At 33.6% G+C, this 24,816-nt stretch overlaps 2 protein-coding genes across 2 annotated transcripts; both read left to right on the forward strand.

Moving 5' to 3' along the window:
• Positions 1–6: 6 nt before the first annotated feature.
• Positions 7–861, forward strand: LOC107854707 (protein NDR1-like). Its single transcript, XM_047396516.1, has one exon. The coding sequence runs from the start codon at positions 121–123 to the stop codon at positions 649–651; it is 531 nt and encodes a 176-aa protein (XP_047252472.1). The 5' UTR covers positions 7–120; the 3' UTR covers positions 652–861.
• Positions 862–21,713: 20,852 nt separating this feature from the next.
• Positions 21,714–23,346, forward strand: LOC107874544 (protein NDR1). Its single transcript, XM_016721310.2, has 2 exons — positions 21,714–22,363; positions 22,770–23,346. The coding sequence occupies exons 1-2, from the start codon at positions 21,914–21,916 to the stop codon at positions 23,037–23,039; spliced, it is 720 nt and encodes a 239-aa protein (XP_016576796.1). The 5' UTR covers positions 21,714–21,913; the 3' UTR covers positions 23,040–23,346.
• Positions 23,347–24,816: the final 1,470 nt, after the last annotated feature.

Genomic DNA, 24,816 nt, shown 5'->3' on the forward strand with positions numbered 1-24,816 from the left:
TTATTTTCTTCTTTGATTCCTATAAAAAAATTATTAGAGTTCTCCATCACCCCTAAAAATATCGCGTTCAATTGAATCTGTTAAGTTTAAATTTTGAATACGTCTCTCTGACTTTCCAGCATGTCCAATTATGAGTTCTCTTCCTCTAGGAACTCATGTCCTTGTAATTGCGTCGGAGCAATTGTGAGTTTAGGTGTCCTAGCACTCATCCTATGGCTAAGTCTACGTATGACGAAGCCTAAATGTTCCATCGGAGATGTTTACGTACGAGGTCTTGATAAATCAGTCAACTCCAACAATATGACTAGACACGATAATCATGTATCATTTCAACTCAATTTGAACAATGGAATGAAGGACAAAAGCGTTCGTTATGATGATATTACGCTTAATTTCTACTATGGTACAAATACAAGTTACCCTATTGGTAATTATACATTTGATGGATTTAAACAAGGTAAAGACAAAGAAGCTTTTAAAAGTGGAATGATTGAGACATATAATATGCCCTGGGATGATGCAATTAAGGCAGTTTCAAATGGATCTAAAGCAAGTTTTAGAGTTGATGTGAGTAGTAGAATTAGGTACAAAATTACATTTTGGTATACCAAAAGACATAATTATTTTGTGGAAAATAAAGTTAGAAGTTGATGATACTGGTAAATCCAGTGCACAACAAATTAGTTTTTGTTTTGGACCACTATTTGTTTTTTCATTTTTACTTTAATTGTTTTTAGGATTCATGAAGGAGAGGAAATCTTTTGATTAGTATTTTAATTTAGTGGACTTTTTGTTATTCTTTCTTAAAAGGTTGTAAAGGACTACTTGCATTGATTAATGGTAATATTTTATTTGTTTCAACAATTATTGATGTATGATTCTTTATTTTGGTTTGTCTGTGATACCATCCAAATTGCTTCCGAGCTCTTGGATGGGATGCTCATGACGTTAGATGTACTTGACGACTCCTTAGTGCCATCTAAAGATACCAAAGGATGAATAATACCTTCAAGGAGGGTCAAAGGACCTTGACAAGGTAAAATGGAAGCAAAAGAAAAGCCGGGAGAAGCACAAGAGGGACATCACATGCGCCCAAGGTGCACCTGACCTGCTCAAGCAGATGTTAATCAGTGGCATCTACTTTCCATCTGGCCCCAAGATGCGCCTCATCTGCTTGAGCAGATTAAAAACGCGCTGACTTGTTTCTTTTGTTACAAATGGGTCATTTTTGAGTCCATAAGTTGTAATAATTAATCCTAGACTATAAATAGGATTTTTCTATCATTTTGAAGACCAACATTGATACTAATGAACTTTTTACTCTATTGAGTGTGTCTGAGCTTGGATAATTTGGGTTGAAACTTTGTTTAGAAATATTGGTTGCTTGAGAATCAATTCCCTTATGGTTAGTATTAGATTTAGGTGCTTGTTTGGTTATTGGATAGAGGATTAAGGGTTTAACATACCATTTATTTGTTTTCAATTCCATTCTTGTGTCTATCTTATTCTTACTTTTTATCTTTCATTCCTCGTATCGTAGTTAGTTTTCGTTTTCGCAATTTGTTTCGATGTCATTTGATTTCAGAGTAAGGCTTAGAATTGTCCTAACGATTCTAATCTTGAGTTAGGTATCAAGATATCTTGAAAACTAAAAAATAACATTTTTAAAGAAAAAACCTAAAAAATATTGTGTTTTGAGTCCTTATTGTTGTTTCTACACTTATTTATTCCATCTAGTGATATTTAGGTCGGAACTTGAACATTTGGTATGTTTGGAAGGTTGGAGTAAGCCACAATTGTTGAGCTTGTTCTTGAAGAAATAGTGAAGTGGGTACTTAGATCTTGCTCATTTGGTGTTGATTTGTGAAATTAAAAAGTATAGAAAAGTGTTTTCCACACCAAAAGAACCTTAGATCTAAGTTGTGGTGCTATTTGGAGAAGTTTCAAGATTTTATAATTTTTGTGTTCTTGTATCTTGAAGAAACTAGCAAGTGGGTTCAAAAATTTGAAGAAATTGGATGAGAATTGAGGCTTAAGGTCATTTGGAGTGTGTTTAGAAAGTTGAAAAGAGTTTGGGTTTCAAATTTCGTCGCATTTCGAGCAAAGGTGAAATAGCTGAAAAATTTGGTGTTCATAGTATTCTGAAGACCTTCATATCTTCAAGAGGCAGATTCATCCCAAAAGTTGTTGTTTGATCCAAGAAGGAGAAGGAAAAAGGAAGCAAAAGTATTGGTCTAAAAGCATATTCAAAGAGCCCAAGAAATATTTCAAAAGAGAGAGCCAAAGGGGCCCACAAAGAGGACAATTTCGGCTATTTTCCAGCTTGTCTGGGTCCATCTGCACCCAAGGTGCACCCAAGGTGAAAGCGGGTCAAAAAAGTACTATCTGCGCTTAGTCTGCGTCCAAGGTGTGTCCAACCTGCTCCAACGCATCTTAAGCCTCCAAAACTCACTTTTGCTCAGGTTCCATCAATCTAGTTTCATTTCTTAACTCCTGACTTCATATTTTGATTCTTAAACACTAATTAACGACTAATAATCAATTTATTAATTGGTTAATTAGTTCTGGATTCTATTTTCTTTCTTGTCGGTTCTTGTGTGCTTTTCTCTTTTGTTTTTGTTGTTCTTTCTTTATTAAAGTATGTAAGTTTGTTTTGAGTTTTCTTTTCAATATCAAACAAGGATCCATTCGGATTAGAAGCCACAATTGATACGATGTCTTCTAATTGGAGTACAAACAATCTTTCAATGCTAGCGATGCCAATTGAAAGGCAAAACAAAGGTGTGTGCTCTGAGAACTTGTTTTGTTTAGTATTTATTTTGTTAAGTATAATGGCTCCGGATGAAGAAATACCACAAATGGTGGATCACAATGCTTCAAACTCAATCTTAGCCACAGTTGAATCCATGAGTCGAAGAATAGAAAACATGGAAAGCTCCTTCACAAAGAGGATGGACAACTTGGAAGACTACCTAGATTCCACCAATTCAACCCCTCAAAACTCTCATGCCTCCACTAGTGGACATGCTCGAAACATTTCCCTTACTATATCCCCAGAAACCCTTCACAAAATGTACCACCCTCAACCACAAACCCATGAACCCATCCCATAAACTACTACTTATCCGTATAATTGAAATCCCTTACGTCCACTATAAGCCCAATACAACCATGGAGTTTCACAAAACCAAGAACCACACATCCAAACACCTCAAGGACTACCCCGAGCCCCCCTTAACCAAAACCCACCACCTCGAGTACCGGCTAATCATAATTAACCAATCCTAGTTAAAGATGTAAGGGAGAGGGGCCTCAAGAAAAAAAAAGAAAAAGTAATGGATGAGATGGCCATGTACGAAGAATTTGTATGAAACAAGAGAGACATGCAAGGGAGAAGACATAGAGGATGGGTATGAAGATTTGGTCTGATTCCTCATAGAATAGGGAATTAGGGAAACCAACCACAAGATCAAGGATATCAATGAGCTCAAGGAGGAAAAATAGGTCGAGACACAGATCTGAACTCTATCAAGATCACTCTTCCTGCCTTTAAAGGAACTAGTGATCCATCAATTTACCTTGATTGGCCTCAAGAAAAAGAAGAAAAAGTAATGGCTGAGGTGGCCATGTACGAAGAATTTGTACGGAACAAGAGAGATATGCAAGGGAGAAGACATAGAGGATGAGTATGAAGATTTGGTCTGATTCCTCATAGAAGAGGGAATTAGGGAAACCAACCACAAGATCAAGGATATCAATGGGCTCAAGGAGGAAAAATAGGTTGAGACATAGATCTTAACTCTATTAAGATCACTCTTCCTGCCTTTTAAGGAACTAGTGATCCGTCGATTTACCTTGATTGGAAAGTACAAAGCAATAGGATCTTTTCCAACTCAATGAGTTAACTGGACACAAGAAAGCTACATATGTGATTTCTCAACTTAAAGGGTATGCTTCTACTTAGTGGATGACTAAGACGGTGCAACAAAAAAAATAGTAATCCCGACCTTCTAAATTGGGATAAATTGGCTGCACTTAAGAGGGAGAGGTATGTGATGGAAATGTTCAAACAAGAGAAACTCACCAAGCTCTATAACTTGAGACAAGGGGGTAAAGGTGTGGAAGGCTACTATAAGGAATTCCAAAACTTTATCCTTTATCATAAGATTGTTAAACCACCAAATCATTAAACGGCTCAATTCAAAGTTGCCTTGGACTGTGACATTGCTTCTCAATTAGTTGTCCATAGGTTTGAACGAATAAAAGACCTTGTTGAAGTAGACATTGAGGTCGAGAGAAACAACAATTCCTAGAAGTCTTTCAATAAAGGCTACGGTTCTTCTACTTTATTCGGATGGAATAATAACAAGGATTTCAACAAGTCCTTTGAGAAGAAGGTTGTTGAGAAGTCAATCCCAAGGTATCCACCAAAGAAAGAAAGAAATCAATATTATAACACCAATCCTATAGGTATTGTTTGCTTTAAATGTCAAGTTTAGGGTCATAAGGTAAATGAATTTCCTAATCGAAGGAATATAGTATTGGTGAAAGGTGATGCGTACTTTATTGGGGATAAGGTGACCCAAGAAGATGGTGGTGATAAAGACACACAAGAGTGTAAAGACTTTAGGTGTGAGAATTCGTGGATTGATGACGAAAGCTTCCCATAAAGATGTTTGGCCTCAAGAAGGAGATGTTATAAATTTTAACTTTATGATGAGGCGGGAGATGAGTAGTAAGGATGAGGTGCTTTGGGATCATGAAGGAGAGATTAGTGACAAATCCAAGCCCTTGTTGTTTTCTACCTTTGACACTTGCATTTTGCCAATTTTCAAGTTGATGCATGGGAGGGAAAGTCCACATGGTGTAAGCCTAGAAGGCAAGAGAGCAAGCTCAAGGTTTTGCTCCAAAGGTATGTACCTACCCCATCTTATTTCTAGAATTGCTGGGTTTTACCGTGATGACATTTACCCTATGGTAGACAATCTTTTCAAGATTTTTGACTTGAAATCCTACCTAGATGATGTTGATATCTCTCAGAACACCTTTTGGAATGTCTTGAATGTGCATAGAATGTGTGGCCTCCCCAATCCGAATGGTTTATCTATTTATTATTTTTCAAAGAGTCTATGGTCCCTACTTGATAAAAAACTCTTGTTCCTTGTCCCTTGTCAAACTTACGTGGATAGACAAGTTGTAACTTTCTTGGAAGGTTGTTCAAGTGAGAGGAATATGAGGTGTCTAAGATGTTTGTTCTTACCTTCATGTGATCTTGTCCATTTAGCGCCTTAGGTAATTTTAGCTCTTATCATTCTATTTTCTTATCTTGTGAAGATAGTCATGTTTATGTTGAGAATGTCTTGTGTGTAAACATGGCTTGTTGTAAAAGGAAGGGTAATCTACACCATAATGACTACTTGATTCTATCATTACTTGTTCCAACATATGATGCATTATTTGGTAATTTTGTTAATAGAAATGATTTAGAAGAGTTTCTTGATGTTTATTGTAGCCAATTCCTTTGCACCTTGAATAACAAGTTCACTTCATTAGACCAAAGAGATGTTTGGTTATATGAAGTGGGTGTCTCCTTGGTATGGAAATATTGATGTTAACCCTTGTGCTAACCCTCGTGCTCCGAGGATGTATTGGTTGTTTGTTCTTATCTTGTGCTCTAAGATTATAGATTTGAGGATGAATCTTCTTCAAGAAAGAGAGAATAATACAATCCAAATTGCCTTCGGACCCTTGGATGGGATGCCTATGAAGTTAGAGGTGTGTGATAACTTCTTAGTTCTATAAAAAGGTGCCAAAGGATGGATACCTTCAAGGGGGGTCAAGGGACCTTAGCAAGGTCAAACAAAAGAAAAATTAGAGTCTAGAAAGGCGACGGGAGGGACATGCACCCCATATTTACTCAACTTGATGCCAAACAGTGGCATTTTTGCGTGCCATCTATGCCCGAGGTGTTCCCCATCTGCTTGAGCAAATATAAAGCGGGATGACTTGTTTCTTTTGTTACAAATGGATCACTTTTAGGCCCATAAGTTGTAATATTTAATCCTAGACTATAAATAAGAGCTTTCTTTCATTTTGGAGATCAACTTTGATGCTAATGAATTTTCACTCTCTTGGGAATGTGTGTGACTTGGAATAGCTTGCGCTGAAACTTTGTTTAGAAACATTGATTGCTTAGTAATTGATTTCCTTGTGGTCAGCGTTATATTTAAGTGCTTGTTTGGTTATTGGATAGAGGATTAAGGGTTTAACATACCCTTTATTTGCTTTCAATCTCATTCTCGTGTCTATGTTATTCCTATCCTTTTATCTTTCATTCCTCGTATCGTAGTTAGTTTTCATTTTCATAGTTTGCTCCAATATCAGTTTGTTTGTTTGATTATCTAGTATTTGAAGTCTGATTAATTTGAATTTGTATCGTGTATGTAAATTACTAAAGGTCTATCTTGTTCGGACTTGAGTGTGGATACTTGATATAGATACAAATTTAGAGTCAAATTCTTTATCATGTAAATTTTAAGATTCTAGTGTGACAAGAGGGGATTGCTCACACGGTAAGTACCCTCAACTTTCAATTTTGAGGTTTTTAGTTTGTGTCACTAAAAGATCGAAAAGTTGAGAGCTCTTAGGAGGGGTAAAAAAGAGATTTAAGAGTGAATACAGATGCTCGGATACGGCCAGTAAAATTTATTGCTATTAAGCAAAATATCTTATGAATAAAACATTAGTATGTGTTTATAACAAATCTGTTTACAATTTTAATTCAACAAAATGCTCAGTCATCAAATTATTCTACTACTTTTTGTCTCTTTCCATTATTTATGAATATATTCCCAAAATTAAAATATCTTTAGGAATCTTAAGTTGTCTGCTTCAAGTTTTTCACTTTACTAGCTTAGGATATGTGCGTTGCACGTATACCAAGTTTTTCATTGAAAAATTATATAAAAGAACAAATTATTGTTGAGTGTATCTGTAACGATTTGATTTTTGGTGATTTATGTGAAATATTTGTTTCTGTGTGATTTGACTATTTTACCCCTCTTCGTGGTTGCTTTGTGGTATTTTTTGGGTGTGGGGATGATTGACACAGTTCTCGATGCATTTCAGTGTGATTTTTCTAATATTGTGGATTTTAGTGGCTTCAAAATCCTTATAGTTAACTTCGATCATTTTTTATTGATCTATGAATCGGATGGCAAAACAGACTGCGCCAACAAATCCGTAACGTCGATTTTAGGATGGTAACTAGGTTGGTGTGGTTTTTTGATTTTATATCTCATTTTGATCCTCGGTTTAAAAAGTTGTGAAATTGGATTTCGGGAATCAACTTTGTCAAAATAATGCTTTTCGACAATCTGATATCGCCATTGAGTCCGAAAGGTCGAATTTGAGTTAGTAACGAGATTGATTTAGTTTCATGACTTTTAGATTACATTTCGACCCTCGATTCAAAAATAGTATCAATAGGGTTGCGAAGTTTAATTTTTTGATAATGACCTTTTTATTATAAATATGATGATTCCATTAGATCCATAATATATTTTACAATCAAAATTCACTATTAGATCATGTCCATAGGAGTTCAAATGAGTTTCAGAGGTCAAAAATAAGTTTTCAAAATTGCTGGTGTTAATGTGATTGCGTACGCGAAATTTTGGTCGCGTAAGAGACACTTTAATCCTTTAACCCTGTCACGTAAGCTATCAAAGTTCCGGGTACGAGTCAATCGTTGAGTACAAGACTCTAAATTCGTATTTTGACATTTTGGGAGCTAGTAAGCTTCAATTTTGAAGATTTTTGATGTGGTTTTCTCGTAGAATCATTATCTATAGATTTAAAACTCTATTTTACCCATTTCCTAAGAACTTCTATTTTAATTTTTGTGATTTCCATCAAATTGAGAATCAAAACCCCATTTTCATCATTTTCGAGGCTTGGGAGCTCAGATTTGGACGATTCCAAAGAAGTTTTCGAGATTTTTTTATGGACAAGTTTCTAATCTTATAATTATTATTTTTCCTCAATTTCATATTCAAAACAACTTCAAATTCTTGATTTTTAAAATGGATTTTGGGTGTTTTGTCGGTAAAGCTTGAAAATATTTTTTCTTTGATTTGAACCTCACTTTTAACTCGTTTTTGCATGAATTTTCAGCTGTAGACTCCTATAAGTATGGGGAACATGCTTCTAAAATAAAATTATGGTTTTAACCTTCTCTATTGAAAACTCATTTCATGAGTTCGTTTTGACCCGTACTAAAAATAAAGCTATATGAGTGTCTTTGGCTTTCTTTTGACACATAGATTTTATATTTATATGTCTTAGTTGATTTTGAGTCTATTCATGAAAGTAAGACTTTTTATTGAAGGCTTTTAGATCGATTTTCGGCATACGAGGTAGGTTATGGCTTAACTTTCTTCAGACTGGGCTGGATAGTTAATGTTGATACAAAATCATGTTAAGGGTGTGAGAACTAATCAGGAAAATCACTATAATTATCGTGTTGTTTCCATTTGAGGGCCTATATATTGATGTTATTTGGCGGTTTGGGAATATTATTTGCTATGTGTGATCGTGTGGGGTCCTATATGATATTATTGACATTGTGTACATGAAATTAATTGTATCTTAGTTGATGAAAAATCCTAATGTGGTATTAATGGTGACTTTTTAATATATTTCATTCTATTGGCATATGAATTATGTTGGATTCATGGATGGTTGGATTAATGAGTGAATTTTAGCTCACTTGGTTGGTATATTGGTTGGATATAGAATTTCTCATTCTAGTTGGTTATGAGCATTACATCCTCATATCATTTTCAATAATGAAACATTGGTACTACCATGAAAATACTGGCTTTTTTTGACATAAAATGTGACATCTTTTAAAAAAAACCTCTTCAAAGGATGTGCCGGAGAGGAGATATGGATATTGGTATTAGATATTGATAGTATACGAGTTAACAAATTCCCCATGAGTCCTATGTCAGAAAGTTTTAGCTCTGTAGGTATATTCGGAGGTTGTGCGATAACCTTGTACTTTACATCATCATTATCATCATCTTCATTGTACTTTATATATTGTGCTTATGTTGTGATTGCATTTCTGTCTTTGATTTGAAATTTATCCATTTGTTCTATTTTTCTATACTTGTATTTGATGTACGTATATAGTTGTCTTTCTTTTCTTTACTTGTACTTGTTATATGTGTGTATATTATAAATGCTAGTAGAGATGGTATGGGCTACTATTTGAGACATTTTCTGATTGCAGGTGATGTGCCTTTAGTGTGTATTTTGTATATTTTATTTTCTACTTTGATCAGTTGACCTATGATACCTACTGAGTACAAGTGGACCGTACTCACTCTTATTGTGCCCTTTCAGTACAGATCCTGGTTTGAGTGCACCTCATGACTTTTGATTCGGGCAATACTTTGGAGCTATTCAAGATAGCATTTGGATTCTTGCTTCTGGAGTCTACTACTATATTTTCTTATTTAGACTATGTTTTATTTGTATTCTGAGATAGAGTTGTTCCTATTTTAGATATATTAGGTATTTTGATCTCGAGTTGTACTAGTTATATTCTTACGCTGTGACACCAGGTTTTTGGATTTGATTTGGTATCTTTGACTATGTATTTCTGTTTTTACTATATATGTGTGTGGTTCGACTTCGCTCGAGAAGTCTTGCCGTGGGTTTTGATATCATTATTTTCCAGAATTAATATAAGTTTGGATAATAGACTTACTTGTCAAAGCTTGCTGCGATAAGTACCATCATGACCCTTGGTTTTAGGGTCGTGACAAATTGATATCAGAGCAGCCAGGTTCATTGGTTTTAATAGTATAAGAATGAGGTATCTAATAGAGTCTCGCGGATCGGTATGTAGACGTCTGTATCTATCTTTTAGAGTCTCTAAGATGTCCTTAGGAAACTTTTCTTATTTTATTCCTTATTGTATGAACCTTTTAAACCTTGAATTCTAAACTAAGTTTCACTCCTTCTGTGTGAGTGTATGCGGTGTTCCTCTGATTTTAAGTGTGGATCCTCCAGTGGTACCGACATCTACATGTGGTACTCTACAGATTTTAAGTGTGTTCCTTTTATCCCGACATTAGTGTATGGTTTTTTGAGATCAAGATTTTAGCCTTCGTCTATGTTACCTCCTCAAGTGGGATCTCAGTCGGCTAGATTTACTATGCCTCATATTATTGTGAGTGTCGTTTTGTCTTTGAATCAGAAGAGGTTTGAGAGGTTTACTTGTTTGGATCCCCATAGGTTCAGTGGTGCTGTGGGCGAGGATGCCTATGAGTTCTTAATTAATTATCATGAGAAGTTGCATAACCTAGGTTCGTTGGAGTTGTATGGTATTGCGTATACTACTTACCATTTGAGAGATGTAACTAGGGAATGGTGGAGGTCACTTGTTGGTTGCAGACCTCTTGATTCTCCTAATATAACTTGGGATCAGTTTGCTGAGTTCTTTTAAAAGTAGGTTTGTGCCTTTCAATCTGAGGAATCTGATGAGAGATGAGTTTGATCGACTGGAGAAGGGCTCCATGACTGTTGTGGAGTATGAGGCACGATTTCATGCCTTGTCTAGATATTTTATGCCAGTATTACCACCAAATCTGAGAAGATTCAGAAGTTTGTGAATGGGTTAAATATTTCTCTTCAAATATCTATAACTCAAATGGTAGTGTATAAAACATCATTTTAGAGTATAATAGATCATGCTAAGATAACTGAGTCTATTCTTCGATCATCTCAGGGAGGCTCCAAGAAAGTGCATCGTACGGGTGAGTTCAGAGATCACACTTATTGAGGCGAAGATTCTAGAGGTTTCTGTGGGTACTATGGCAGACCAGTATAGGTAACCTTACAAAGTCCAGGTAGCAATTTTGGGTCGCCATTCGGGACCAATCGTATCTTTTCTTATTGAGTCAAGCCATAGAGTTTGCTATGTGTGTGATGAGATTAGCCATTTGGCTAAGAACTGCCCCACCGTGTATTCAAAGTTACTCCTATTTCGACTATAAGGTAAGGGTACTAAAAAAAGGGGGAGAAACAGAGGTGGTAGGTCCCGTAGTGGTAGTCATGGAGCTACTCAATCAGGTGGTAGATGTGGTCAGTGTTATGTTGTACCTTCCAGGCCATAGGTAGAGGCCTCTGATTTTGTTATCACAGGTATCGTCCCCATTTATTTTAGATCTACATCTGTGTTATTTGATTCGAGATTAACTTTCTCCTATGTGTCTACATACTTTGCTTTGGGTTTTGATTCTACTTGTAAGCCTCCTGATGTTCCTATTCATGTATCTACCCTGGTAGGAGATTCTTTAGTGGTGGATCAAGAGTACTGATCTTGTGTTGTGACTTTTCCTGGGCATAAAACTGGGGTAGATGTGTTTGTCCTTGATATGGCAGATTTTGAGGTCTTCTTATCATGCTGTCCTAAATTATTGTGCTAAAACCATGACTTTAGCTTGGTCGGATGTTTCAACCATATCTCAACTCCTTTGTTATTATTTTTATAGATAATATCTTGGTTTATTCCAAGAGTGAGGATGGCCATGAAGAGCATTTCTGGATTGTACTTCAGAGGTTAAGGGATAAGATTTAGAGTTTTGTTGGGTTACCAGGTTATTATTGGTGCTTTGTTAAAGGTTTTTCATTTGTTATAGCTCCATTGACCAAGTTGACTCAGAAAAAGATTTCCTTTCAGTGGTCCGATGCTTGTGAGGCGAGCTTTCTAAGGCTTAAAGATTTGTTGAATTTAGCTCCTATCTTGACTTTGCCCAGGGTAGACGTGGATTTTACTTACTTTTGTGATGCTTTTGGTGTTGGGTTAGGAGTTGTATTGATACAAGAGGGTAAGGTGATTGTGTATTTTTCTTGTCACTTGAATCCCATGAGAGGAATTACCCTACCCATGATCTGGAGTTGTGCACGATTGTTTTTACTTTGAGTTGTAGAGGCACTACTTGTATGGAGTCCATTTTGAGATTTTTTGGATCATCGTAACCTTTAATATTTCTTCACCCAGCGATATCTTAGTATGAGGCAGCGCCGTTGGCTGGAGTTGCTTAAGGATTATGAGTTGACTATTTTTTATCATCCAAAAAAGGCTAACGTGGTTGCAGATGCCTTGAGCTAAAATTCGACTAGAATGGGTAGCCTGGCGTATCTTTTGACCCAGGAGCAGCCTTTAGCCTTAGAGATTCAGTATTTATCTAACCAGATAGCTAGGCTCAATATTTCAACAACTGAGTGTGTTTTGGCTTTCATGGAGGTTAGGCCTTATTTGACGGAGTAGATTCGAGCTCATCGGTTTGATGATGTTGGATTGATATTGATTTGGGATAAGGTGTTGAGTGGTGAGGCTGAGAAAGCCTCACTTGATTCAAATGGTGTTTTAAGAATTGGAGGCCTAGTTTGTGTATCGAGAGTGGGTGATTGGATTTGATTGATTTTGCAGGAGGCCCATTGTTTCAGGTATTCTATCCCAGAGTGACTAAGATAGATCGTGATTTAAGACAGATTTACTGATGGGATAGTATGAGGAAGGATATAGTAGACTTTGTAGTTCGTTGCCTATGTTGTAATAGGTGAAGGCAGAGTATTTGAGGCCTAGTGGATTGCTTCAGAGGTTACCCATTTTTGAGTGAAAATGAGAATGGATCACTATCGACTTCGTGATTGGGTTGTCTCATACTTCTCATGGTTCTGATAGTGTGTGTGTTATCGTGTATTGATTAACCAAATCTGCTCATTGTAATTCAGTTTAGGTTATTTCAGTGCTGAGAGGTTGGCCCATATCTATATTCGTGAGATAATGCATTTTCATGATGTTCCGGTATCTATTTTCTTAGATCAAGGTTTAGTGTTTACATCTCACTTTTGGAAGACTTTTCTGGAGAGGTGGATACTCGAGTTGATCTTAGTATAGCCTTTCACCCTCAGACTGACGGTCGGTCGGAGTACACTATTTAGGTTTTGGAAGATATATTCGGTGCTTATGTGATGGACTTTGGTGGTCAGCGGGAGAATCACTTAGCTTTGGCGGAGTTTGCATACAATGATAGCTACCATTTCAATATTGATATGGCTTATTTTGAGGCTTTGTATGGTAGAGGTTTTCACTATCCAATTGGTTGGTTTGAGGTTTCTAAGATTAGACCTCGAGGTACGGACTTACTTTGTGAGTCATTGGATAGAGTTTGGATCATTAAGGATAGGCTGCGAGTGGCATAGAGTAGGCAAAAGTGTTATGCAGATCATAGAGTTTATTCCTTGATATTTAGTATTGGTGATCGAGTTTTCCTTTTAGTTTCACCCATAAAGGGAGTGATGAGGTTTGGGAAGGGGGGAAAGCTTAGCCCCAGGTATTTTGGGCCTTTTTAAATCCTTCGGATTATTAGTGGTATGGCTTATGAGTTAGCACTGTCTCCAGATTTATCAGATGTTCATCCAATTTTTCATGTTTCTATGCTTCGGTGTTATATTCTGGATGAGTCTCATGTCATCCGTTAGGATTCGATTCAGTTAAATGAGAGGTTGTCTTTTGTTGAGGAGTTTGTCTCATCTTCGCTAGAGATGTTAGACAGTTGGTGGTTAAGGTCCAGTGGAGACATCAATCTATAGATGAGGATACTTGAGAGGTCGAGTCTGACATGCATAGTTCTTATCCCCATCTTTTCGCGATTTTAGGTAATTCTTTGCCTTTAGTTTTAGAATGAACTAGATTTTTAATGGTAGATGATGTAACAACTTAATTTTTGGTGATTTATGTAAAATATTTATTTCTATGTGATTTGATCATTTTACTCCTCCTCGTGGTTGCTTTGTGGTATTTCTTAAGTATGGGGATGATTGGCATGATTCTCAGTGTATTTCAGTGTGTTTTATATGATATTGTGGTTTTTGGTGGATTGAAAAGTCTTATAGTTCACTTCGATCAATATTTATTGATCTGTGTATCAAATGGTAAAATGGATCATGCCAGCAGATGCCGAACATCGATTTTAGAGTGATAACATGATTGGTGTGGTTTTATGAATTTTATATCTCATTTCGACCCTCGATTTGAAAAGTTGTGAAATTGAGTTTCGGAGGTCAAATTTGTGAAAATGATATTTTTAAAAAAAATTGATGTCGTCATTGAGTCTGGAAGGTCGAGTTTGTGTTAGTAGCGGAGTTGGTTCGGTTTCGTGGCTTTTAGATCTTATTTCGATCCTTGGTTCAAAAATAGTGTTAATAGGGTCTCGGGGGTCAATTTTGTGATTCATGACCTTTTTTCGTAAATTTGATGATTGGATCTGAAATATGTTTTACAATCAAAATTCACTATTGAATCATGTCCATAGGGCTCCAAATGAGTTTCGGAGGTCAAAAATAAGTTTTCAAAATTGTTCGTGCTGGTGTTATTGCGTACGCGAACTTTTGGTCGCGTAAGAGATACTTTGACCCATTGACCAGGTCGCTTAAGTGATCAAAGTGTCACGTACATGACCATCACTGAGTATAAGACCCCAAATTTATATTTTTGACATTTTGGGAGCTAGAAAACTCCGATTTTGACGATTTTTGACGTGTTCTTCTCGTAAAATCATTGTATATCAATTTAGCACTCTATTTTCCCCATTTTCCAAGAACTTCTATTTTATTTTTTGTGATTTTCACCCAAGTTGAGAATCAAAACTCCATTTCCACCATTTCCACCATTTCCACCCAGCTTGGGAGCTCAGATTTGGACGATTCCAAAGGAGTTTTTGAGATTTCTTCCATGGGTAAGTTTTTAATCTTATAATTAACATTTTTCTCTCGATTTCATCTTCAAAACAACTTCAAATTCTTGATTTTTAAAATGAGTTTCGAGGGGTTTTGCTGGTAAAGCTTGAAAATGATTTTTCTTTATTTTGTACTCATTTTTAACTCGTTTTCGCATGAGTTTTCAGTTGTAGACTCCTATAAGTAGGGGTGTACATAGGTCGGATTGGTTCGATTTTTTATTAAAATATAACTAAACCAATAATGTCGGTTTTCTAAATCTATAAACCAAATCAAACCAATATACAATCGGTTTTTTTATTTCGATTTTAGTCGGGTTTTTTTGGTTTTTCAGTTTTCTCGATATTTTTACAAAAGAAAAAATTAAATGTTTTCACTAAAAAGATTAAAAAAGAAATGGTCATAGAGTAGTTCCAATAAAAATTAAGTTGGCAAATTACTAAGACGTCTAAACTACTATCTCTCAAAGTAATATTATGTAGATACCTAAGTAGTTCAATTTTTAAGTCACTGGTTACAGTAACTTGTCTGAAAGTTTCCTTCACATAAAATGTGAGCACACAAAATAATGAAGAATTGGAGACAACTTATTAAAAACTTAACTCCATAAAGTAATTAATTATAACATAATTCCATTAAAAAAAAAAGAGAAAGAAGAGAAACAAATCTAAATCACAACTTGACGAATGAGAAAAATAAGATGAAAGTAAGATGAGAAAATAATGAGAACTCTCTGAAAACTTGGAAAGTAAAATGTAAAAAGTGAAGCAATTAAAAAGTTTTAGGTTTTTATATTAACTAGTTAAACCCCGCGTGTCTCGCACGTGTAACATTTGATTATTTAAACTTAGATGATTTTGTCTATTACAAAAAAATTTAATGAAGAACAAAAAATTTAAATCACTTCTCAAAGATCCTTCACACTTTAATAAAATAGCGCAAACATAACATATATTTTATTAAAATATTTAATAAATTTTCAATTCTTAAATATTGAAGAAATAATATTGTCTAAAACAGACACTTTTAACGAAGGACAAAAAGTTTAAATATTTCTGAACGCCGAAGCAAATAAAAACGAAGTTGAAAGAAAGCGAACCAAACTGAAATAGTTCGATTTGGTGTTCGATGTCTACTTTTTAAAATTATAAATTAAAGAATTGAATTGAAATTTGATAAAATCGAATCAAAGAGCAGAATGTGCACTTCTAATCAACGCCTTAACAACATAAATCGTACTAATATGAATGAGAAATAATTCTTTTTTTTTTTAAATATACCTTTAAATCATCTCGTAATCAGCATCTCAACCACACACTCACATAATTTTTCTTTACCTGCACATCATGCGAAAGCCAACAATTGAAATTACAATAAATCATACGATAAAAAAACGTTAATAAAAGATGCATAATATTTAATATTGTTGACCTATAAATTAAAAACTAATACCAAAGAACATAAAACTAATCTTCTCTTGAACATACTCTTTAACAATTAAATTGTGAATGTTATTCTATTATTTATTGAAAAAAAGGAATGCTCAATATATAGATGTACAATTTTTTTCCTTTTAAGAAAGAGTCGATGAAACATGAAAAAAATCTAATCTAATTTGAGAAACTTTTTTCATAAAAAACTAATTATCATAGAAAATCAAGACAAACGAAACTTAAAAGAAAAGAAAATTAAGGACTCCCAATTAAATAAAAAATCATACTTAAAAGAAAGAAATTAGGTCGTATGCTAACTACAATCTAGCACTACTTATTTTTTTTTCTTTTTGAGGTGAGACGTGTTTTTTTAGTAAAAATAGTTAAATAATAGTTTGATAAAATAATAAAAAGCCTTTTCTTATTACGTATTTAAAACTTTTTAAAATTTAATACTTATTAAAATTTTCTTATTCTAAGACGTTTATATTTGTTTCTAGATTTTTCAAATCTTATTAAAATCAAATTTAGTTGTTTTATAATTCTTAAACTAATAGAAAAAGTATTAGTTGTCACTAATTCTGACGACTTCTAACAAGAAAGGGTTTTACCATAAATATATATTAATTAATTATTAAATTTTAAAAATTAGAAAAAAATAGTGAAAAATGATTTTGTTTAAAGCGAAAATTTTAATGAAGGGCAAAACGTTCAAACATCTTTTCTAAGGCCCTTCACATTTTTAATATATTATATAGATATAGATATTGGGCTTTGTATTAGTTTGTTATTAATGAAAAAATACTATAATTAAAGGTCCAAGAATATATATCTATTTTCTGAATATAAAAAAATAAAAAAAGTAATTAGAAAGTAGATTATACGTAATATTTTTTTACGTATAAAAAATTAAAATTATATATGTATTACGTCTGTTCGATTTGGGTTAGGTTTGATTTTATTTTTTCTAATACCAAACCAAACCAAGAATGATCGGTTTTTTTTTTGCCAACACCAAACCAATCAAACCAAATCATAAATCGATTTTTTTCCTCGATTTGGTTTGATTCATCGGTTCGATTTGATTTAACGGTTCTATTTATACACCCCTAAATTCTTAAATATCTCACGTAAAATTAAAGAATCACACAAAAAAAGTTTCTTTTTTTAAACAGATTAAAAGATAATGAGACAAACAAATATATTTTTGAGAAGTTAATTTCATGGGTTTATTATTTGATTTTTTTAAAAGACTTGGATTTCACAAAAAAGTCTTGGTCAACTACTTTTAGTTGTTGAAAGTAATTAAACAGCAAGTGCTTTGCCAGGTGTGTGGGACTGAGTGAAATTTCATGGAACCATTCAATAATTTGTTGTTGTTGTTTTTCCTTTACAACAATATTTTATTCTGGATATTTCCATCTTTATCTCAAGTAAATAATAAATGTACGGGTGGCATTGTAAGATTGATGGAGTAAATCAATTTTAATTGGGAGGTTTTCATTTTTTTTTTGCTTAAAAAAAGAAAAATTAATGTAAAAGTTTATTATATGCAAAATTGGGTCTAATCTTTTCTTAATTAGAAATTTTGAGTATTTAACTTTGGAACAATCGTTTTGAGTATTTAGCTTCACGATGAAAAAAATTCGGAGTATTTTTTCTCAAAGTTAAATTCATTGGGTAATTCAATGTAGGTTTTACATTAATCCTTGATGTTCATACAGTACTACCTAAAGTCATATCATTTGTAAGTTGAAAATATATCATATTTTTGTTTAAATACCTTTCCTAATTTCATTTTATTTATCTATAGTTATTGAATCTTCTAAAATGTGATATGACCAACCTATCACACCTTTTTACTGGTGCATCCTCACACCTCCTAGCTATTCACATACTCCTCGTTTTCCTATCTTTTTTCGCCATCATGCTACTTTCATTTTATTCTGAATAATTTCATTCGCAATTTTATAGTATTTTTTAATATGTTCAAATATTCTTTTCAACATTCTCATCTCTGTTATGTATCTTCACCTTTTGAACATATATTCTTAATTGTCAACACTCTGTCTCATCCTTATTTGACATCCAAAAGATTGTCAAATTATACAGCATGAAACACGCTATATATACTTTCTTCATTTTTTTATAAGTATTTTTTTTCATTGTAATTTTGTTTTTAAGTAAATATATATTTAAGTCTTTAAAAATATTTTAATCATAATCTTCTTATTATGTTATTAAATTTAAATACAGTAATCAATGTCAACTTAACAAAATATAAAATTTAATTAGAAGTAAGTTGGTAAAATTATCTTTAACTTTCTAGAAGTAAACAGATTAAGGATGTGTCCAAACCAAGCACTTGCCCGTTTGACCCTGAGTTTTTTTCACTTTTTCAAAAGAAATAAAAAATCATTTTATACCAAATACAACTTCAAATTGATGTTTGGCCATGAAAATTTTAAATACAACTTGAGGTTTTATTTGAAAAAGTGAACAACAAGAAAATGTTGTTTTCACCTTTTTTTCATCTTCCTTCTCTCACAAAAGTTCAAAATAACTCCAAATATATTTATGGATAAACACAATTTCAACTCAAATTCCAATTTCGACTTCAAAAATTTTAGTTTTCTTAGCCAAACGTCTACCTAAAAATGAAGGGAGTAAAAGATTATTGCAAGCAAATTAAGGACCCGTTTGGCCATAAATTTTTTTACTTTTTTCAAAAATTTATTTCACTTAAGTGAAAAAAGTAAAATAGTAGTCTTTGACCATAAGAATTATTTTGCTTTAGTGAAAAATATTTTTGAAAAGGTAAAAATAAGTACAAACTTATTTTCACTCCTATTTCTCTCACAAAATTATAAAAACAACTTCAATTTATATTCATGATCAAACACAATATCGCCTTCAACTTCAATTTCAATTCTGAAAAATTATTATTTTCATGACCAAACAGGACCTAACTTAACTATTCAAATTTTGTTTTATCAATATTTTTGGCAAGTCAATTATTTAGTTTATGGAGAACACGTGTCTTAGCCTTTTTGGTATTAACTTTACGTTTGGAATTGTCCTTTTGTTTTTCCAGAAAAAAGCGATCCCTTTACCTATTTTTGTATTGACAAATTGGTTTGATAGACCCTTGTATTATATTCATTTTGTAATGTGGATATTTTTACTTATATATTTATCATCTAAACTCTTGAACCCACTAAAAAAATAATATTTTAAATTCTTTGACCGTCGACCGGATCTATGTAGCATTAAAACAGCTGAATAGGACGAAACGCGTGTAGGCACGCACCTGGGGTGCGAGTGAGAGTCATTTTTGATCAATTTTATATTAAAATAATTAAAAACAATTTTAAAAAAAAACCCACCCCACCCCTGCAGGCCCCAAGTCTGCCATGGCCACACCACCATTAACGCCAAATTAGTCTGATCTGTGGTGCAGCAAACGAACCGAAATTGATGACATTCGACCCACAAACTTTTGGGGCTTTTTGGTGGATTTTGTTTCCTGTGAGGAGGATCCCCTTCTGGTGAGGAAATTTTTCGGTTTGCCGGTCAAAAGCGGCGTTGTCGCCATCACTAGAATTCACAATTGATGGTCTTCAATTGTAAATTGATGGCGTTTGGCTCAACAACTTTTGAGAATTTTTGGTAGGGTAAGCTCGCGGGTGGCTGCCATTTCTCTTGGCACTGATCCGCTACCGATAAATCCGCCGAAGCTCTACGGGTTGCACTGATTTGTTTTTCAAATTTCAGCAACTAAAACGTCAATTTCTAGCAAATTCAACCAGTGAAAACTACAAAAAATAAAGAAAAAGTTGCTTCTTTTCTCTAATTTCTTCAAACCAAATAAGTGAAAAAAAAAAAAAGAACAAGTGAGCTATTTTCTCAAACTTCAACAACTAAAACATCAATTTTCAATATATCCAACAAGTAAAAAATACAAAAGAAGAAAAAATTAATTCGTTTCTCAAATTCCAACAAATCCTACACATAAAAAATTCACTTTTTGTTCTTCTTCGGCCCCCATCACTTCGACTCTCTTCGATTTTTTTGAGTTTTGAACAAAAAAAATACTTTTCAGATTCTTCGGTTCTCACTTCTCAATTTTTTTAAAGAGCAAGAAGAATAAGAAGATGAAGATAATGAATGAAAAGAAGAATGATTAGAGGAGGGAGAAGAATAAGAAAAAGAAGAAGAAGAAATAGAAAAAGAAGGAGAACAAGAAAAAAGAAAGAAAAAGGGGGAAGTGAGAGGAATGGGGTGGAGGTTGTTATTTATTTATTTATTTTAATATTTAATATTTTTTATATTTAAAATGACGTGAAAGATGACGTGACAACTGACGTGGGGCGAGTGTATTACACTCACCAAAAAAATATTTAAAATGTTGCTTTTTAATGAGTTTAAGGATTCAAATGACAAACATATAAGTAGAAGTATCCACATTAAAAAACAGACATTGTACAAGGGTCCACCGAGCTATTTTGCTTTTTGTATTTTATATGTTTTTGTTCTGTTTTTAAGAGCCTATTTGAACGACCTTATGACTTATAGTTTATAAGTTAAACATCATAAGTTAAGATTTCTAACTTATGATTTTTGACTTATTTTTATTATTTTAATTTTAAAATAAGTGTTTAAATTAAAAGTACTTTTTTATTTTATCCAAACACTACAAAACTGTTTAAAACCTATTTTAGCTTAAAAGCATCTAAAATAAGTCAATCCAAATATGCTCTAAAAACTAACAGTATGTTTTGTTGTATTTAATATATATATATATATATATATATATATATATATATATAACACTTAAAATTATAATATTGAAATGATATTTCGCACTATACACATTTTGAATTTGGTCCTATAATTATGATTTTTGTGACATTTGGCTAAATATATTTAACCTTCAATTAATTGAAATATTTATTTTTGATGTCTTTACTTATGAATATTCACAAATTTATTATAGTCATTAGTTGTTCCACCACTTAATTGATATGTCTTCTATTAAACTTGTACTATTACTCCATATTTGACGATAATATAGGCTTAAAAGTACAAATAGAACACAACTCTTACATAAAAGGATTTAAAACACATATTTCAATTAATTAAACATTAAAACTTAAAATGTATTTTGTCATATATCATAAAATCAAAAATCAAGATATATCATAATTTAGGGACCGCAAATGCTCTACTCTTTTTTGCCTTTTTAACAATTTTATAATCAATCAAATTAAGATACAAGAAATAAAACAAACAAGTAAATCTTTATTTTAGATTTTTGGAAACTACCCCAACATTGTCCATGCAATTTCATTGGAAGCAAATGCCAAAGGGCAAAGAAGAAAATAGCAAACAAAATGAGGTCTAAAATAGAAGAGTCATTGACCCAAAGTCTTCTTTAAAAAATCAGAAAACCCCATCTTGTCTATTAAAAACCATAAAATTTATTCACATCTCAAGAAAATTGTCCACCACTTCTCTCTACTACTCTCAATCATTCCCATCTCTTCTTCATCTTTGATTTTTATGAAACATAATTAGAGTCCTCCATCACCCCAAAAAATTGCGCGTTCAGTTGAATCTTTTAAGTTCATATCTTGAATTCGTCTTTCTGACTCTCCAACATGTCGGATTACGACTTTTCTTCATCTAGGACCTCATGTGCTTGTCATTGTGTCAAACTCATAGTGAGTTTAGGTGTCCTAGCTTTGATCCTATGGCTAAGTCTACGTACCACAAAGCCTAAGTGTTCCATCGGAGATGTTTACGTTCGAGGCCTTGATAAATCGGTCAACTCCAACAACAACATGACTAGACGTGACAACCATGTATCATTTCAACTCAATTTGAAGAATGAAATGAAGGACAAAAGCATTCGTTACAATGATATTACACTTAATTTCTACTATGGTACAAATACAAGTTACCCTATAGGTAATTATACATTTGATGGATTTAAACAAGGTAAAGATAAAGAAGCTTCTAAAAGTGGCATGATTGAGGCACATAATATGCCATGGGATGATGCAATTAAGGCTGTTTCAAATGGATCAAAGGCAACATTTAGAGTTGATGTGAGTAGTAGAATTAAATACAAAATTACATTTTGGTATACTAAAAAACATAGTTATATTGTGGAAAAAAACGTTGAAGTTGATGATACTGGTAAATCTAGTGCACAACAAATTAGTTTTTGTTTTGGGTTTTTTGGATTTACACTATTTGTTTTGTCATTTTTACTTTAATTGTTTTTAGGGTCCATGAAATAGAGTAGAGGGAATCTTTTGATTATTTTAATTTAGTGGACGTTTTGTTATTCTACGTTTTGTTATTCTTTCTTTCCAGGTTGTAAAGGACTACTTGCATTGATTAATGGTCATGTTTTTTTTTCAACAATTATTAGTGTATGATTCTTTATTTTTGTTTGATTGTCATACGATTTAAATTTTCTACGGGTCCTTGGATGAGATGCTCATGAAGATAGAGGTAATTGACGACTGCTTAGTGCTATCAAAAGATGCCAAAGGATGGAGAATACCTTCAAGGAGGGTCAAGGGACCTTGGCAACGTCAAACAAAAGCAAAAGAAGAGCCGGGAGAAGCATGGGAGGTACATGTGCCCAAAGTGCGCCTGACCTGCTCAAGCAGATGCCAAACAGTGGCATCTACATGTCATCTGCGCTCAAGGTGTGCCCCATATCTGCTTGAGCAGATGCAAAGCGGGCTGACTTGTTTCTTTTGTTACAAATGAGTCACTTTTGGATCCAACAGTTGTAATAATTAGTCCTAGACTATAAATAGGAGCTTTCTTTCATTTTTGAGACTAACTCTGATGCTAATGAACTTTTACTCTCTTGAGAGTGCGTGTGAGCTTGGAATAGCTTGTGTTGAAACTTTGTTTAGAAACATTGGTTGCTTGAGAATCGATTTTCTTGTGGTCAGCGTTAGATTTAGGTGCTTGTTTGATTACTGGATAGAGGATTAAGAGTTTAACATTCCCTTTGTTTGCTATTAATTCCATTCTTGTGTCTATCTTATTCTTATCTTTTTATCTTTCATTCCTCGTATTGTAGTTAGTTTTTATTTCTGTAATTTATTTCGATATCATTTGGTATCAGAACAAGGCTTATGATCGTCGTAATGATTCTAATCTTAGGTTAGCTATCAAGATATCTTGAAAATCAAAAAATATATATTTCTAAAGAAAACCTCCAAAAAGTTGTGTTTTGAGTCCTTATTGTTGTTTTTACACTAGATTAGTTGCATACATGGATATTTTGGCTGAAGCTTGAAAATTTAGCGTACTTGGAGTGATTGGAGTAGGCCACCATTGTTGAGCTTGTTCTTGGAGAAATAGTGAAGTGATTACTTAGATCTTGCTCATTTGGTGTTGATTTGTCGTTAAAAAGTGCTGAAAGGTGTTTCCCACACCAAAAGAATCCGAGATCTAAGTTGTGGTGTTATTTGAAGAAGTTTCTGGATTTCACTATTTTTGTGTTCTTGAAGCTTGAGGAAACTAGCAAGTGGGTTCAAAAATTTGAAGAAATTAGATGAGAATTGTTTAGAAAGTTGAAAAAGATTTGGGTTCCAAATTTTCTCGCATTCCAAGCAAAGATGAAAATTTTGGTGTTCATAATATTCTTGAAGACCTTCATATATTCAAGAGGCAAATTCATCTCAAAAGTTATTGTTTGATCCAAGAAAGAGAAGGAAAAAGCAAGCAAAATTGTTGGTCTAAAAGCATATATCCAAAGGGCCCAAGTAGTATTTCAAAAGAGAGGGGTAAAGGGGGCCACAAAGAGAACACTTTCGGCCATTTTCCAGCTGGTTTGGGGCCATTTGCACCCAAGGTACGCCTGACCTACTTTAGCAGGTCAAAACAGTACCATTTGAGGTCGAGTTTGCGCCCAAGGTGTGGCCAACCTGCTCCAAATGCATCTCAAGCCTCCCAAACTCACTTTTGCTCAGGTTCCATCAACGTAGTTTCATTTCTTGACTCCTAACTCCATATTATGATTCTTAAGCTCCAATTAACGACTAGTAATCAGTCTATTAGTTGGTTAGTTAGTTGATTTCCCTCGGTGTTCGGTACCTGTTTTGGGCCTGACTTATTCAGATTTGCATCGGCAAAGTCACACTTTAGGGGGTAATGCGTTCCTACCAAAGGCGGCTCCACGCTCAAAACTCTAATACGAGATCTCTAATTAAGAATGAAGGAATACGTATTACTCCATAACCTTTAGTGGTCACACAATATCAATATATACATGATGTGTTGTTATATGCATGAAAATTAAATTGGACTCAACCCAATTACTTGAATTATTCATGGCCCATCCAAAGAGCCCACTTACCAAATAAACACTTGTGAAATAATTTCCAAATACATTATTTTAAATCTCCAAATAACAAGAGTTAATGTGTCATCATCAAACTGTCTTTTTTTAATGAATTAGTAGCTTTTGCTTAGACTTTGCGTTTGTATTAATAAACTTACTTACTATCTAATTTCAATTTCATTAACTAAT

This window comes from Capsicum annuum, chromosome 1 (assembly GCF_002878395.1).
Source record: "Capsicum annuum cultivar UCD-10X-F1 chromosome 1, UCD10Xv1.1, whole genome shotgun sequence".
Lineage (NCBI taxonomy): Eukaryota > Viridiplantae > Streptophyta > Magnoliopsida > Solanales > Solanaceae > Capsicum > Capsicum annuum.